The 18,603-nt window shown below is 34.8% G+C and overlaps 1 protein-coding gene across 1 annotated transcript in view; it reads left to right on the forward strand.

Annotated features, from left to right (window-relative positions):
* Positions 1-12,663, forward strand: part of SEMA3D (semaphorin 3D) — a 134,386-nt gene extending 121,723 nt beyond the window's left edge. The window contains exons 17-18 of the mRNA XM_024738496.1: positions 1,382-1,521; positions 8,306-12,663. Of these exons, the coding sequence (XP_024594264.1) occupies positions 1,382-1,521; positions 8,306-8,731 (566 nt within the window). The 3' untranslated portion in view covers positions 8,732-12,663. The remainder of the gene's footprint in view (positions 1-1,381; positions 1,522-8,305) is intronic.
* The last annotated feature ends 5,940 nt before the right edge of the window (positions 12,664-18,603 follow it).

The raw sequence follows: 18,603 nt of genomic DNA on the forward strand, positions 1-18,603 counted from the left end.
ATTCTTTGGTTGAATCCGTCTAACTGAGTTTCTCCCAAGCCCTTGCCCCATCACCTAAACAATCAGCCTGCATCCTCCCTGCTTTGTTCATGAACTCCCTTTGCTCAGGAAAATGGTTATCTGTTACTATGAAGTGATGCGTGTCTTTCTCTTCCGTGATCGGCACTGGTGATCTTCCTGCGCATTAGGAAGTTATTAGCTGTGAAAATCGTGGCTATAATCTGTTAAATTGCCAGAAGAGAGTGGATAGATTACAGATTTCAAGTGGAATCCGCACATTTTGAAGGTTAGGTAAGGTTAATTCATAATGGGGTCAGCATGTTTGACTTAATCACTGCTGGTAAGACACAAATAAGTTCAAAAGAAGTTTCTTGAAAAGAAGCCTAACTGTTGGATGCATGTGCATTCATGCCATGTGCTGATAATTCTGCGTGCGTAGGTGTAGGATTCACTTAGGCCCCTTAAGCCTTACTCTGGTTTATGCCTAAAATGCTAAGTAGGCCCACCTGTAGAACTGAGACATGTGAATATACGATGAAAAAGTGCATGTTTGGGCCAGGCTGAGAAGCTGTCATTTTTTATTTGATCAAATCTGAGCTGCAGATCTTAGATCACACATGGGACACAGCCTTTGGCTACTCTGGAAGGAATGTATTTCAGATGGTGCAGTTGATTTACGAGAATAAGGTGTCTGAGACACTGATCCTTTAGCCTCCCATTAACTATCTTATAGCAAATGCATGTTGGGCTATAATATCCCTCTTTGAATAAAAGAGAACATTTTTTGGTAGATAATACAGAGAAGGTCCTGATTCTGAGTATTAGAGCATCTAACTTATTAGCATCATCATAGAGTTTCATTAAGTATAGAGCACTGCACTGACTTTTCTGAGATCAAAATGTCATATGGTCATAACATATGGTTATATGTTATACGGTCAGCTCTGTGGACCAAATGATAATAGAATTTCTCTTTAGAGGTAAGATAAATTGCTCTTCAGAAATATCTGCAGAATTAGTTATATTTTATATAAATTAAAAGGCATTAAAGCATTAAAAGATGTTGAAGTTTATTCAGTTCAGCTCAGAGAGGCTCAGTGTTTAAAGTTAGATCTTGTGAATTCTTATTTAAAAAAAGAAATTGCAGAAAGTTAATATATTGATGAAAGAGTAAAAATTGCAGTGCAGGGATAGAGTTTTAAAAATCAATCTATTAGATAGTATTCTACTCTCAGGTTACAACATTATAACATGAATTTCCTTTCTCTTTAATAATGTGTATGAATCTTTCCTCCCTGGCATCTGTTCTAAATCAGTCTATTTTCCCATTGCTTTTAAAATCGTGTCAGGGTTAATCTCCTATTCCATGTTTGCTTTCCAGGCATTAGTCATGAAGCTGCTGATGAAAAGGTGATTTTTGGCATTGAATTTAATTCAACCTTTCTGGAATGTATACCTAAATCCCAACAAGCATCTATTAAGTGGTATATCCAGCGGTCAGGAGATGAATATCGAGAGGAGGTAAGTTATAGTCATCAAAGAATGCTCACCTTGAGGGAAACAGTGTAAAACTTAAATCAAGTTTAGGTTGTGAGAGGAGATGTTCAACTTTTAGTGCCAAGTGGAGTTCTTATCACTACATAACAAGGAAAATAAAATTTTATACTCTCTAGCACCCAAGGTAACAATGCCTTTGAGATATGAATAGGCCAATTTAATGCAAATGTGTTAATAAATACATTTAAAAGCAAATTGAATTAAAAAAATACAGGATTCTTCTTCTACTTTTTATTTTTCATTGATGGTGTATATTTTAGAATAATTCCCTGATCAAGAACAAGACTTTCCCCCCACAAAAGCACAATGACTAAATTCTCTCTCTCATTGTGTTCAGTTTAGATCATAAAACATGTCAAGTTTGTACAGAAATGGAAATATCTATCTTATCATATCATAGGAGCAAGTTGGATAAGTATCTGGACATCTGTACCTTTCCACTCTAGTGTATTAAAATTAAATCAACAGAGGGAAAAGTAATATGGGTGCTCTACTCATCTTTTGACTTTTTTCTGTTTGTTTTTTTCTAACACATACATGTGATTAAAACGTATCAGAAAGATTTTGTGAGATATGTAGGTTATATATGTTACTGAATTTAATGAGATGAGTTTGGGTAGTCTGAGAAATCCTGTATTATTCAAATGTCATGTAACAAAGGTTAAATGACAGAATTTTTATATTTCTATTCTAATGCCTATGAGAAACCAGTGATACTCAATCTAGATTTCTAAAAGCCCCAATATTAAACTAAGGACACTGTAATGGTAATGGAGTGAACACAGGGTCAGAATTAGATGCGTTGAGTAATGATTCTTTGGTTAATATTACTGAGGACTGTGGGCTGGAATTTTCTAAGGTAAATAAAATCAATGCAAAAGTTACTGTCAAAATTAAATGAGAAAACATATACAAGAATGTGTATTTCGAAGCAGAGGATTACTCACAAGTGTATAGTATGCATATAAAATTGCAGGCACTCTCTACTGGGAGGACGTGTGAAATACGAAAGAGCACTGATGATGTGTTCACCCTGACTGCTGAGGGTTCGTAAGCAGGTGGTGACTTCTGTAGCACTCAGTTTCTCTGCCATATAAGCAGGTGGACCAGATGTTCTCTAAAATATCAGCCTCCTTGTGAAGTCTACAAACACTTAATCGGTCAAACATTACTGTGTAATAGTGGTTCTCAACCTCAGGTAGTTTTGCTCCCAAGGTATTCACATTTAGCAATACCTGGAGACGTTTTTGGTTGTCACGACTGGGTGGATGGAGGATGCTACTGGCATCTAGTGGGTCGAGGTCAAGGATGATGCTACCATCCTGCAATGCACAATACCTCACAACAGATAACCATCCATCTCACCCAAATGTCAGTTGTGCTAAGGTTGAGAAACCTTGGAGTCAAAGAACCAAATTTTATCATAAGTGATTAATGTAAAGATATGTTCCACTGTTACATTAAGAAATTATCATTCTCTTCGTCGGAGAATAATTTCTCTATCAAAATATTGACCCTTCACATACTTAATACTAAGGGAATAACTTCCTTCTTTATTTCAGATTTCTCTGGTAAAACTTGATTCTTCATTGTTCCTAATATCCATAAGTTCTAAGAATATGGCATATCCATATTTATACTAAATATTTATTTTAAGAGTCTCACTGTTTACCCATACATATTGAAGTTTTACCTGACATAGAGGTGATTTAATTTCAAGATGTAAAGCATTTATTATTTATCCATGAAATATTGCAAGGACATTATCTGAATTTTTGTAACATGCATATTTTCTTTTCGATATATTGCAGTATTTTACTTTTGAATATCCCAAATGACTATTTTTAATTTTATAGTTAATAAAGTTTGATAATTTCATTTAAATATAAGTTTTTAATGATTTTTTTTTTTCTCCATGACAAATTTAATCTGACTTTTAAAAAATGTGGAACTCTGCTCGGGGTACTCTCCCAGTTATAGAGATGTACGTTTGCCTGTGCATGTTTGCACTCACATCTTTCATGTTTCCTGAAAATGCTATACATTACTTTAATGTATGTTTTAAGTATATCAGACAGTCATGGTGGTAGCATGCTCCATAAATTTCAATGGAGCAGAAATAGTGTATTTATTGATTTATACTTTAAAATATTTTAGCTGTAATGTTTCAACTGGTATTTTCATCTACCTTTGTAAATAGTTATACATTGTCCAGGAATATGCAGTACTGCTTCCTGAACTGAGGAAAGGGGCAAAATCCAGACTAGATTTGAAGCATTTTTCCCAGCAGGATACCCTCTGCTCTTTACCAAGAAGGTCACAGTTTGAAATCTTTCCTCCACTCAAAAAAAGAAAAAAAAAAAAAAAAAAAAAAAACTAAAAAAAAAAAAAAAAAAAAAAAAAAAAAAAAAAAGCCTGAGGGAAGGCCCAGGATCTCCTGTGGCACAGAGGCTGTCACCAGGTTATTCTCTGCCAGGAGGAGAACATTTCCTTACTGAGTTGTTTCACAGTTGGGTGCTGTTGGGGAGGTCATGAGTCAGTTATTCACTGACTTTCTTATAAAGCTGTTCTTGAAATTGATGATGTTTGTGCTGTAACTAGCAAGTTAATCGGTCCCCAAGCTTCTGTTGAACTTCTGAGATCTGAATAAATAAAAGAGGCAGTACCTTATACCATTTGTGATAGTAATTTTTCTGTGGATTTTTGAAACATTTTAAAAACATCTTCAAATATTTGTATTTTTCTATCTGCAGGTCTTCGTTTTGTTTTTGTTGCTTTTATTATAAAAGCAATATAAATGGTTTTGAAAATAAACAACTATGAGACCACTAAGTGTAGATAAGCACAAATACTATTCTGATGTCTATTCCACCTTTTTTTTTTTTCCTACTTACCACTACACTATAAGCACTTTCCCCTGCCATTCAATTTTAATACCATGTTTCCTGTCCCACATCCCTGCCATCCTGATGACACAGTCATCCACAGATGTTCCATGTTTTATTAAGTTCACGTAACCTCTTAAAAAAGCAATCAACTTTCCTTTAGCTAAATCTTTCTCTACTTGTCTATTTTCTTAGGACAAATTCTTAAATGTAAAATAAGTGAGTTAAAGACTTTAATTATCTTACAGCTTTGGATAAACAACTGCATATTGCTAATTTCTCATCAAAATCACCATATTGGTAAATTGCCTTACATATCATTTGCTTGGTTTATGTTGATATATTCACTTAAAAATTATTTTAACAAACCCCTTTATATTATAGATATTATCATTTTAATGTTATGCATATTATATGTAACTTTTTATTGTTTTCTATCTCTAAAAATTTTTGTGTGTCGCTAACACACACAAGTTTTATGTTTTATATAGACAAATCTATTGATTTATATCTATATTTCTCACTTGTGCTTAGAATTTCCTTCCCCAATGAAACAGCAAATATATATTTTCTAGTCATTTTATGATTTTATTTTTACAATTACAGTTTACATTTTATATTTACATTTAATTAAAGATATTAGTTAATCTAGGAGTGAGTTATGTATTCATTCGATTTTTTTTCTTTAAATAATGAGCCAGTTGCCTCGGCACTATTTTTAAATAAGTCATCTCCTATGTTTGCTGAAGAAGGGAGATATTCTTGAATCCCTAGTCACTTCCAAGACACGTGCAGTGCTTTCGCTATGCAAGACCTGACAGGTGAATTATATGCAAAGGAATTACCATTAGGCTGCTATTATCAGAGAATGAAGTCACTGACCTTTACCTGCTGTTTAGTACCTAACTGTCCTTTGTCCCTTACCATGTTTCTCTTTTCACTTCAAATGAATTGCCCTTCACTGAAGATCTACATTGAATAATGCCAAATTTATTATCCTTGCTCACATTAAGCAAATGGATAGTTGACCCCGGTTCAAGCATGGTTTTGATATGTAAGGCTGAGCAGTTTTTACTTATCACTTCTAGAGTGAAGAAAATTCCATGAGTTTAAATCACTGGTCAGAGATTACATTATCTCTTTGTAGAGGAGCTGAATTTTCTAAATTGACTGTGCTGACATTTCACTGTCGAGATGCAGTCTGCATAATGCATCCTATTCCAGCATGGAATGAAAGCACTACAGAGAATGGGAATGTAAAGTAGGCAAATGTTAATCAACCACTTAATTTCTGGGTCACAGATTTCTATCTCTAGACTGCAAAAATCCTATGAAAATACATCAATTCAAAATGTGTTTTATTAGAGATACCATTTCATGAAAGGCATAGTTTTGAAATTTTAGGAAGAGAAAAAAATCACTTAAATGATCTAATAAATCCAAAAAGAAATTCATTAAAGCAAACTTTTTATCTGTAGGTCAAAAATCAAAAGAAAAAGTAAGCATTCCATCAAAGAAAGGAAAGGTGAAGGACCACGATGGAGTAATGAAATGTCAGGTGTTTATGAAACCCTGAGTCCTGTTAGGGACAGAAGTAGACTGGAAAGGAGGGAAGGGGGCCAGACTTCAGAGTAAAATAACATAAATGGGACACAAAAAGAGAATAGCAAAAATAATGATGAAGTGTTGCATAGTATGTGTGAAGTCACAAAGTCATCATTCCTTCCTGTCAGAAGCTTAAATAAAGGACAATAAAAACTAGTGACTCAGAGCTGTGACAGTCTCTAAAAGCCACATTAAACGCAGTTTAAACATTAGCAAGAATACCAGCTAGGAAAGAACATCCAGAGATGAAACGGAACGGAAGTCACGCACTTTGGTCATCATGCTGGTAACCACAGGCCATTTTCCGTTAAAGAATTACAGAAGTAAAGGCTTCAGAACATCACCTCTCCAGCAATATGGCAGCAGTCTATGATGCTGCTAATAATACTTCACACTCAACCTTCAGAGAGCTTTACTTTTAACACCGCAAATACACCGTACGCTGTGTCACCAACTTGATAAATGGGACACCAATTGGGGAAGATAAATGAGTAGTCGTAGGAAGCAGAGCAGACAGGGACCAGAACGTGGGCTGTGGAGTCAGAGTTTCAATTTCATGTTCTAAGATATATTTAAATGAAAAAACAATAATTCCTACAATAAAATTATTTAAAGGAAGATATGTAGTATGTGTTACATTTGAGATTGATATTATTGTTTAAGACTGATCCTTTAGAGCTCTACCAATTCAAATTCCCTTTTATTTTTGGCAGCAGATGCCTATAGTTTCTGAGAATGTAAGTTACTTCAACATTAGTTTGTATTACAGTAGCATTTAAAAATATGTGGGCCTTTAGATAAATCCATTAGGAAAAAAGAAAAAAATCTACTACACACCAATTCACCAAATGGGCAAAGTAAGGGAAACAAACAAACCCCTGATGGTGTGGATTCGTTGTAGCGCAAGGGCAGGGCTGGAGACCATTCAGCCTCATTAACCAGGGATCTGAGCTGTGACCTGCCTTTGGCCTTGTGTGGTACCCCGCCAGCTGCACTTCTCTGGCATAGAAGGTGGTTGGCCATATACTTGTTAGTTAACTGGGCTGGTAGCCAGAGATGTTTCTTTGCCTTTTCTCATATTTCCAGAATTGGAGGGATTTTTCCTACATATTTTTCACATAAAGATGCAAAGTATAGTCCACCCACTGTGAATAAATTTAATTTAGCCGTCTTTATGCCTCCTTGATTTCCATCAACTCTAAGTCTACAATACAGGGGCAGATGTGTAAACTGGGAAATCTTCCAGACTTCTTTGTTGTTATTCTACTTAATGCTGAGCCGCTCAACAATACCCAAATTAAACAGGGCTCTTGTGTCGGTAAACATGCCTGTAGTTTATTGAAGATAGGTTCTCTATTCACACCAGACTGGAGGCCAGGCAAGCTTAAATGTTTGAATTGTCTTTCAGTACTACTGCTTCAAAGGGCAGAGAGCGTCACATTTCAGTGGAGGTTCTTTTTGTTCATTGAGCTTTCTCACACTTGAAATCACATTACCATGTTATAGTATACTGAGGTATGGCAAATATTTCCACAAATGACATAGTCTAAAGTATCATACAGACATAAAGTATCAAAATTCAATCCATAGTAAAAAGAGAAATTCAGCTTTAAATGTTGCTAAACTTCTGACTATATGGTCCTATTCAGTACAGCCCTGACATCCAAAAGGCTGTATCCTCCATGCCTTTCCACTTGACTTTTAACGAGTCACCACTTACAGTTTCCATAAGCGACTCAGATCATTTATTTGGCAATATCTAGCAAACATTAAATTCCTTTTGGAATGACCGCTCTCTTCTACGTTACAGGTAGTGGTGTGCACTAAAGCTCTTTTTCTACACAATGACCGTCAGAGTCACATTCTAGCTCTGAAATCCAGAAACAAATTGGTGTTCTTAGTACACCAATTAGTATCTGAAATCTTTGTAAAGATGGTCAGTTGATAGTTTCCAGGTTTACTTCATTAACTTTCACCGCTTTTTATTCCTATCTGTAGCCTGGAAGAAAAACTAACTATATTCCAAAGGCTCCGTTAGATGTAATAAGATGCAACCATACATCTGTGGGGGCTGTTACTTTAGTTGAAAGAGCGTTTAGTCACTCTCTTCGACTATGGCTGACAATACTATGCTTAATGACAGAGAGACAGGGATTGTATCTTTTAGGTTCAGCTAAGTAAAACTATGTAGCCTCTTTGCTTTTGTTCATAGCCCTCTCTGTTTCTCATTTATTGCCTACATTTTTCCAATTCTGCAGTTGAAACCCGATGAAAGGATCATCAAAACAGAATACGGGCTACTGATTCGAAGTCTGCAGAAGAAGGACTCTGGGATGTATTACTGCAAAGCACAGGAGCACACTTTTATCCACACCATAGCGAAGCTGACTCTGAATGTCATTGAGAATGAACAGATGGAAAATACCCAGAGGGCAGAGCACGACGAGGGGCGGGTCAAGGATCTGTTGGCTGAGTCACGGCTGAGATACAAAGACTATATCCAAATCCTTAGCAGCCCAAACTTCAGCCTCGACCAGTACTGCGAACAGATGTGGCACAGGGAGAAGCGGAGACAGCGAAACAAGGGCGGCCCAAAGTGGAAGCACATGCAGGAAATGAAGAAGAAACGGAATCGAAGACATCACAGAGACCTAGAAGAGCTTCCCAGAGCTGTGGCTACATAGTTTTCTATTTAATTTAAAGAAAAAGAATCCTTCACCTGCAAAAATACTGTCTTCTGTTTTACTCATCCTTATATTAACTCATAAGAGCTTTCCATGGAGTTCTGCTAAAGCACAAGAACAGTAGTCTGAATAAGACTGTATCTGGTGGATATGGCATTAGCAAGGGCAAACCATTCATCTGAACCAATTTTCCAAGAACTAAACTTACACCTGCAAAGTATCAGAATTATCTCAAAAGAGGGGCTTTACATTTGTAAATGTTTTACACTCTGAGTTTTTGAATTTATTATGTTACATAAATAACTGACCTAAGAAAGTGTCAAATTTGACATTGTAATAAGGTGCTTTATTTCCCTTGCATGGCCTTTAAGCACGGAGTTGACCATGCAATCGTGCTATATGTTCTTATGAACAGATACATCATTCCACTCTAGAACTGGCTACCTAGTGGTAGGATTGGAGGGAAGACATAAGATACAGCTCACATTATCAACAGGAACTTTCCCAGTGAGCCATTCACTCTTGGTGCATGGTTTGGGAATTTGGAGAGGTGCATTACTCCTTTCAGACTCCAGGGGTTACATTTAGTGTCCTGGAGCATTGATTTACTGAAGGGCATAAATGTTCCTCCCAGGATTCCTTATGACTTGTCAGGATAACAGGTTCACAGAGAGAAGTTGGTGCTCAGTTATGTGTCTTTAGAATATATGCTGAGCTTTACAGGGACAGAATGCTTAATATTTTAATAGGATATGGGAAAGCATTTTAATAAAATAAGGGAAACATCATGATGTATACTGCATCCTAATGGGAAAGCACGCAGCTGGGATTTGTTAAGAGAAAGAAAGAAAGACAGCCATAAATTCTGGCTTTGGGGAAAACTCACATCCCCATAAAAAGGAAGAACAATCACAAATACAGTGCGTGAAATGTACTGTAGCTTTACTCACTGGAATATAAGTAGCTGCCAATTTGTAATCCATCTGTTAAAAAAAAACCTCTAGATTATAACAAACTGCTAGCAAAAGTCTGAGGAAAAGTAAATTTTCTAAAGGATCATGGGAAAAATGAATACAAATTTATTTACAACCAATGGGATTTCAGTATGTACTTCCTCTCTTTTTTCTAAAAATGCATCATGCTCTATAAATTATTTCTATTTACTGCCTTATGCTCTCCCAAATATTGGATTATTAGATTTTATTTGAGTGAATAGGAAAAAACAATATATACATATATAGAGAGATAGAATTAGGTAGACAACAGTGGTGGGGAGTGGTAATACTATATATTTGTTGAATAACAGAACAAATGCAAAAATTTTGACAACGGAAAGGGTTAAATTAACTCTTTGACATCTTCACACAATCTTTTTGCATTTCTGAGATTATATGCTGTAATTCAAGTAGCATTGTTTTAGTAATTTAATAATAAATAAGCCTACTGCATGTAAAGAAAACAAACTCACAACATTAACATAAACATTTTTTCACATTTTGTTAGCACTTGCAAATGTTTCCAATGTGTCCTTTCCTCTGAATATGTATGGTATGTTTCCTGCCTGTTTAAGAAGGACTCACCTTTCCTTCCTATAACACAAAACCCTTAGCCTTCTTCTGTTTTGCCTTTTCATGCCGTTTTTGGTGTGAAATGAAAAATTAGTCACTTCCTCACATGGAAGGCAGCTTTTCAGAAAACTAAATAGCAGACATAGCTCGTTTCTCATGCATTCTACGTGTCTTGAAAAGAAAAGCCTGTGAGAACCCTGTGATTATAGGGCAACTTATTACAGAGTTCAGTATCACGTCTGTGACTGGCTTTACGCTCAAAACATTCTATCTTGCATTCATTGTGTTTGCATTGTTTACCTACTCAAAGTAGTCACACTGATCTATGAGGTTAAGTCACCTTTTGATATGATACTCATAAATATGTGTAGATGTTTTACTGTAAGGAAAACTTAAGGAAGATAGTTTTTTTTTTTTTAAGTGAACCAGAACAAATCACTCTATTAAAAAGTAATTCATAAGAATAGTTGTAGCAAGATCAGACTGCTAACAAGAGTGTTTGTAACTTGATTTGCGGGCTCAAAATGTTCCAGGAACTCATAGTAAGCTCAAAGCTCTAAGTAGGAACATGTTTTTTAAAAGATTTCCAAATATTTGTATATCAGACAGTAGTGATCAAATTATGGATGGCTTTGGGAAAATTTCATGAAGCTCAAATGTTAGGATTGACTTGTGAAAATAAATTTGGTTTTCATCAAAATATGAATGTCCAAGCCATTTTTTAATTAATTCTTTCTAATCTTAGTTATTCAGAAAAAATTGGGGGGGACATTTTAATTCACAGCTAATATTCTGGCTGCTTTGGATCTAAAGCTATTAATTTATGATAATTAAAATATATTTGAAATATTGTTAGTAAAATAAAAAGTCATATAATAAATAAACCATATGGGCAAGGATTTATGTGTATTTATAAAGACAGAAGACATCTAAGCTACTATGTTTAACTTTTTAATCTTTTAATTGCCTCGAACACTTAGAAGAACAGTGTGAATATATTAAATCTAGAGATGAGATACAATATATATACTTCCTCACCACTGAAAGTTTTTACCAAATTTTCTCTGAAATAATGAAAAATGAAATTACAGTTAATAGTTTCAAATACTTTTGCTAAGCAATCAGCTCTTTATGGAGAGGTCTTAAAATGTCTATGTTTATTCTTGGGTTTATATTTTTTCCCCTGTTTTGAATACGTATGGCTCTGACTTGCATATTCTCATCTGCATTTCACACCAGCTATTTCTGCTGCTAAATGGAATCCTGACTGTCTGCATTCATTTACATTCAGTTTATTGGGAATGTTAAGAGTTTGTTTAGAAAGGGATAGTCTAAATAATTAATTTATATATAAACTGTTTCTTCCCCAAAGAGCTCAAAACACTACATTCACATCACTGAATAAACATTTTTGAAAACCAACCAAATTATTTAAGAAATGGAAAACGGTCACAGAGCAATTTAGAAATTTGCAAAAGCCACAACAGTAGTGAAAAAATTATAATTCACACCATACCTCATCCATCCGCTGACTAAATAATGCTTATTTACAACATGCTGCGTGCAAAATGGTCTTACTCTTGAATTTTTCCTTTGGTCTATGTTTCGGTTCTTTACATGCTATTAATTTTTGTTTCTGCTGAACTGTGTAGACGCAACTAAAAAATAAGTTTACAGTTGTCGGTGCCTGTTTTTCCACATTACATTGAAAATTAAATTTTCAAGGACGGTTTGGTAGCATCCAGATGTCTACAAAATACTAAATTGGACCAGAGCATTAATTAAACACTGATACTTTAAATTTAAATATGATATTTCATATATATCATAAATGAAAGTAGAAATCAAAACGGAAATAGCTTCCCTTTAGAATTTGTCTTGGACAACATGTTGGAACTCATTAGCCTTATTGGGAATGGATAGTTTAGTAAAAAGAGATATTTGAAATGTTTTTATAGAAAGATATTTTTTTCTCACAGTAAATGACCACAGTATTTAAATAATTTAATTTGCATGTGAGATTAAAAAATGAGATCTAAAATTCCAACATTGTACACATTGACAGTGCAAAGACAGGAACATGCACATGACTTATACCTCTCATTTAAATATTTTGTCCTATAAAGTATTTATGGTAAGTTTGATATAGGTGATTTGGGGGTGTAGGGCAAAAATCTGTCACTTAATTGTGTAATTTAATTCTTAATAATTGTAAGTGGTTAGCAATCTATTTTGAATTTGTAGTCTTGCTATTTTAAAAGAAATGTAGTCTTGTAATCTAAAATAATGGAAAGTTGTTAAGTGTATATTTTGGTTCTATTATAATAAAATACAAACATTAGTGTTCTGTGGTTATTAACAGAATGTTGGTTTGTGTGCAATTTTGTTTTCAAACCCTAAACATGGTAACCAGATTTTATACATAGACTCGCACTAAATCAAACACCAAGGAAAATATTTCCTGACAATTTTTAGTGGATATAGTTTGCACTGTAAGTATGCAGTAATTTCCCTTATGAAAGAAAAGAATAAGTTTCTCTCCCCAATTAATACAAGTATTACAGTTAAGCTTTACTGTGATTTAAATTTAGACTTTGGTAGACTGAATTAATATTACTACTCCAAGTAACTACTTTTAAGATTCCCAACTACCATTCTGTAAGAAATTTAAAACTACTCATCGATGTGTTTAGTACTGTATGAGTATACTTCTTTAAAGGCAGAGGCTGAGGTTTTTGTTTTTGCTTTATAAAGACCTTTCTTGAATTTCTTTTAGAGAAAATTATATTTCTTGTTAATTTGGTACACACATAAAGGATATTTTGTGTTTACAAAGAGATATTATGATATCCCCTCCAACCTTGTGATGAAATAAATTGTAGGGATGTTGTATAGAGAAATGTCACGTTTTCTGAGGGCTCTGACAAGCTTCGAACATAAGAATTTATAGTAGTATATATACATAACATCTTTAAAAGAAAAAAAATGTATATAGGGCACTCTTAGGTGGATCATGTCCAAGCTGTTACTATAAATAAAATACAACAGAAGATTAATAATTGAAAACATTCCAGTTGTATTTGTTTGAATATAGAATGTCACGTGAGTGATTCTCAAGACAAAAGAAAGAGAAGTTTAGCATTTGAGAATCAAAAGCATCTATAACCACACAACTTATCCTCTTTAACATGATTTGCTAGTCCAGGAAACTCTTGCCTAGGAAGATGAAGCTGCGAATAACTTTATTGTTTGTTTCAGAAGCTCATATACTTTTCATTCGTGTATATACTGCTACAAACACATCTTGGACAGGGATTTGGCAATATCCAATGAAGTGTAAAATGCACATACTCCAAGAACCAGCTTTTCGCAATTAAGTATATACCCTTGAGAACCCTCTCCACATGTGCAGTAATAGACATTTTTAAAAACATTTATTGTAAGATTATATTAGAGAAAAGAGAACAATCTATATATTCTACAAAAGGAGAACGGATAAATTGAAGTATAGTCACTAAATGGATACAGAAGTTTAAAATGGGAAAAAAAAAAGAGCTACATTCATCAACACAGAAAAACCTCAGAAACAATGTTAAAGGAATAGAATCAAGTACAGGAAAGCAAAAGGAATTATACTAGGTATATCAAGTTGAAAGAAGCAAACGATACTGCTTATGGATACATACATTCATATGTAAGCAGTAAACATAAAAAAAATTTCTGGAAAAGTTAAGCACCATATTCAGAATATGTTTTTCTCTAAGAAATAAGAGAATGAGGACACAGGGAGCTATGACTGTTTCAATATATATATTTTTAAATCTAAACTCAATATTATATTACATATATTTGTAGGAACTAGTATATTTAAGCGTTAATATTTCACAAAGTTGGGCGTTGGGTTATAATTTAAATATATTACTCTCAACATAATTCTGTGTGCTTAAAATATTTCATAATAAAAAAGCAGATGAACGCTCTACATCTCAGTAAAAGAACAGGTTAGCAGTAAAATCTAAAAAGAGAAAGAAAAAGACAGGGAAAGAGAGAAAAGAATAACATATAGAAATATTAGATATGCAGCCATCATAACAGATGCAACTTTCCAGTTCCCCTGACTCTTACATTATGGACTTTCTTGGACACCCTGATTATTTTAAAAATGTGACAGCTAGGACCTTGTTTGGCCTCACGGACCCTGGAATGATGCCTATTTTTCAAAGCAACGCCTTATTGTTATGGAAATGCCTAAGGCATCTAGGATATGGAACTATGTGCTTAACATGCCAAAGGGCTCCAGACAGCTGAGTTGGCCTTTCTTGGATTGTACAGTGTTCAAGATTGATATTTCAAATAGACAGCTTCTTCTTTCTGGCTTACATATAAAATTGATAAGCCAACGTATGCTCTTTAGGTAAGCTGAAGAGGGACGAGAAATATTTATATCTTGCAAAATGTCTTTAAATGATCTCATGAACCGTTATTTTCTATTGGAAAGATTTTATATAAATATAATTCTCATTTTTCGTTTACTGTGGATGTTTTGCTCATGTGTAGAGATGGGTCAAAATTTAGCCCAACGTTTTTGCAGTTTGCAAACTCTCAATTTTATTGGGTCCTGTTAATGAGGGGCTAGTACATTTAAATACACATTGTATGAGTAGAAGGGGGCATATTCAGAGAGTATTCATTTAAAGTACATAAACTTGGATAAGAAGAAAATGAAACCAATTTACCAGATAGGAAGTTATCATTTAGAGTCAGGAAAGGGGTTGTTTAATGGGCCATATCCCTCTAAGCTTCTAATATATTGAAACAAATTACTATCAGGTAATTATCTCCAATTATCGAATTGTGTTATAATTGCAGCCCTTTCCTACAGGTCATTTTTACTATTGAAAAACAAATAAAAACTTCAAATCTCCTGTGGTAATTTGTGTCGTTACAGTTAGTCTTTATAGACATTTGGAAGTAGTCTTAGGTTTCAGTGCCCACAGGCAAAGTTAAGTGTGAGAATAACCATATCTTACTCAGGTGTGGAAATCATAGAAAGCTGGCCAAGAAGTCAAGGGTCTGATTGTTAGGAACTTTATGATTCAGACGAGATAGAGATTTAATCCTGCAGACGGGGGAGACATTTTGGTATTTTTAATCAGAGACATGATATAATGAGATTTTCATCAAATCTGCATTTGAGAAATAAACATAAAGTGAAAAGTGACCCCTTAATTTCTATGTTTTGCAACTGGATGGATGACAGTTTAAAAAAAAAACAACAGGAATTATAGTGGGGAAAAAAGGAGGTTAGGGTGGGAAGATCATAGTTTCTTTGGGATGATTTGAGGAGTTTGGGATGTGAGTTTGGGATGATTTGAGGAGTGTCTGGTAGACAGTTTGATATACAGGTGTGATGCTCAGGAGAAATGAAAGCTGGAATTATTGTGTGGTCACTGGTATAAATGACAGGTAACATAGTAGGGGATTCAGTGAATACAAGCAAGTTGGGTGGTCATTTTAGCCTAAATTAGTGTGTCTCCTGATGTGGGTTATCATTCATTTCTCTGTACCTCAATGAGGTGTCTCTAAGGTACCAAACAACTTAAAAATTTATGAATTTTTCTTATATCTTCCACCAGAAACTAAATTTCTGGAAGACAAAATCTCTATTCTTAATATCTAGTGCAGTCTCTGGCAACTAAAAACCAGTTAAACCTGTGCTGTAAAACGACAAGTTTCCCTCAAAACTGTTATGATTCATCACTTAAGGAACTAGTAAGAAAAAATTCCCCCAAATGGAAGCATTTTCTAAAATTCCTACCCCATGTTCTGCTTTTTAAATCAAATTGGTAAATTGATGAAGGTCTATTTTCATTTTGAACGTTCATATCTGTTTTAAACAAAACGATTACGAACTGGTGTTGGTTTTTTTTCCCTTTGATTCAGGTGGTCTCAGTGCCATAATCTACAAGGTTTAAACTGGTAGAAAGAAGGTCCATATCACTTGTAATGGTTGGTTTGTTGAAACACAAGGACTTTGAAGAGGTCTTTGAAGAAAACTTTAAACATTTAAGTTCGTAGCACAGTCAAGAATATAGAGTTCTCTAATAGATATTCTTTGGTTAATAATATTTTAAATTATTTTATTTGTGCCATAGCATTTCCCTGTTCAATTTACATTAAAGAGCACATAACTCTTAAATGGAATCTTCTTGGAAAAACGTTCTACTAGACCTTTAAAGTCCAGTGCTAAATGAGAGTAAACCAAAGTGATAATCCTGTTTATCCATTTTCAACCCTGTTTATGTTGTCTCAAAAATGCAGTTGAACTAGGCATATTGGTTACATTTACACATTTTATCAATCAAAGAGCAAAAGTTAATTTCTCTCACTGACTTAGAACTATTAAGATGTATTACGTAAGATGCATCATATATTTTATAAAGGGAAATATTGACATACGAGAGTTTCCGTTTTTATTTAAACTAAGGATGCTATATGTAACTAGAGCAGAAATCAGCTTTTCAAGGTCCTGCTCCTGAAAAACAAGCATTCCTAGCCATTGGCAAAGGTTAGAACTACCTGCTTTCTTTATTATATAACAAACAACAATCCTTTCTTTTGGACACTTAATAGTCATTAAAGCTACTCATAAATGCATTTATATAGCAGTGTTTTACATTTCTAGTGAACAAATTTAATTAACAAAAAATGATAATTCTTTTTGAGTATATGGACAGTTGTCCGAAATTTATAAGATGCAGATGTATATCTGGGGAATCTCAGTAAGAACTCCACACCAAACACATTTAGAAACTCTCCTTTGTTTTCCACTTTATCTCACCAAGGGAGTGACTAATATGAAGTGGTTTGTTGCATCTCATGAAAAGATGGCAAACTGGATAAGGTTCGATTCGTGCTTCTCAATGTCAATATTATGGTGCCAGGGATGATGGGGACCAAAGGGAAATAAAAGTGCGCTCAATTCTTGTATTACTGGTAGGAAATAAAGATTTTGATAAATATAAGGAATCAGTAACGGTGAATTAATTGGAGTGTACGGCTTAAGGACAACCTCCATAAATATTAAAAAAAAAAAAAAAAAAAAAAAGAATGGGGCTCCATTCCAAGTCAACATAAACAAGTGGGGATTTATAGCTAAGAAACAGAGTTGGGGTCAGTGGATGGAAAATACTAAGAAAAAAACATCAGTGGTAAGGAGAGTCTCTGCCTAAACTGACTTGACAGGATTCTTGCTAAAACTGGGTGATGCAGGCCCAACAAAGACGGACACTGAGGTCCAAGATCAAATTAGTTGAGAAGAGGCCTTAAAGAAGCTTAAGGTTTGGTCAAGGAAAGTCTTTGTCAGTGTGGCATCCCCAAGCCCAGGAAGTGGGGTAGTGGAGGACGCTGGAATACACATGTGTACCCTGGGGTATTCACATGCGTCTGCTTGAGGCCCCTTGAAGTTCAGGAAGCAGAGAGAGTCATGGGCCTGAGGCCTCCATTTATACTCTTGCCCCAGCCCTGCAAATATAATGGGCTAGCCTAGATATGGGGATAAAATAAACAAGCAAATAAGCAAAGAAAAAGGATTTGCATGATCCAATGATAACAATGTGTGATGAACTGTGGACTGTAATCTACTCAAACCTCTGTAGCTGAGGTTACCAAGGGAGAGAAAGAGTGTTGCATTTGGGCAGACCAACAGGAGAGGACAGTTACTTAACTACTGGTCCATGGAAGATCTACCACTTCATGGACAAAAACATCCCACCATGAATGTGACTGTAAGAAGAGGGTTCCCTCCTGTGAGGGTAGCCATAGTCCAGATTTCCTCAGTGGGTACTTCAGATGGCTATGTTCTCATTGGAATATTGCTTTTATTTTAGTTAATCTTCAAGTGAAATATTTTTCCCTAGACTCTTCCAAGATACTGGCCACAATCTGAAATATAGTTTCTCGGGGAAAATGTGATTTGAGTTTCAAACCGTGGAACCCAATAAACACGAAAGTTGCTAACACCCACCAATTACTGAATGCATACTAGGTGCCAGCTACTTTACAGACATGGACTCAGTTAATGCTCACAACAACACTTAGACGTAGGGATTATTATCCACATTTTTCAAAAGAAGCAGCTGAGACTGGCAGAGAATAAAACTGTGACCTGATGTCATTACAGGTATTACAAAGCTGCTAAGAGGCAGAACAAAAATTTCCATCCAGTCTGTCTGATCCTAAGTTCCAAGGTGTTAACAGTAACTGTGTTGTCTCTCGGCCCATTTCTAAATTGAAAGTGTCTAT

This window comes from Neophocaena asiaeorientalis, unplaced genomic scaffold (genome assembly GCF_003031525.2).
Source record: "Neophocaena asiaeorientalis asiaeorientalis breed wild unplaced genomic scaffold, Neophocaena_asiaeorientalis_V1.1 scaffold89, whole genome shotgun sequence".
In the NCBI taxonomy this organism is placed as follows: domain Eukaryota; kingdom Metazoa; phylum Chordata; class Mammalia; order Artiodactyla; family Phocoenidae; genus Neophocaena; species Neophocaena asiaeorientalis.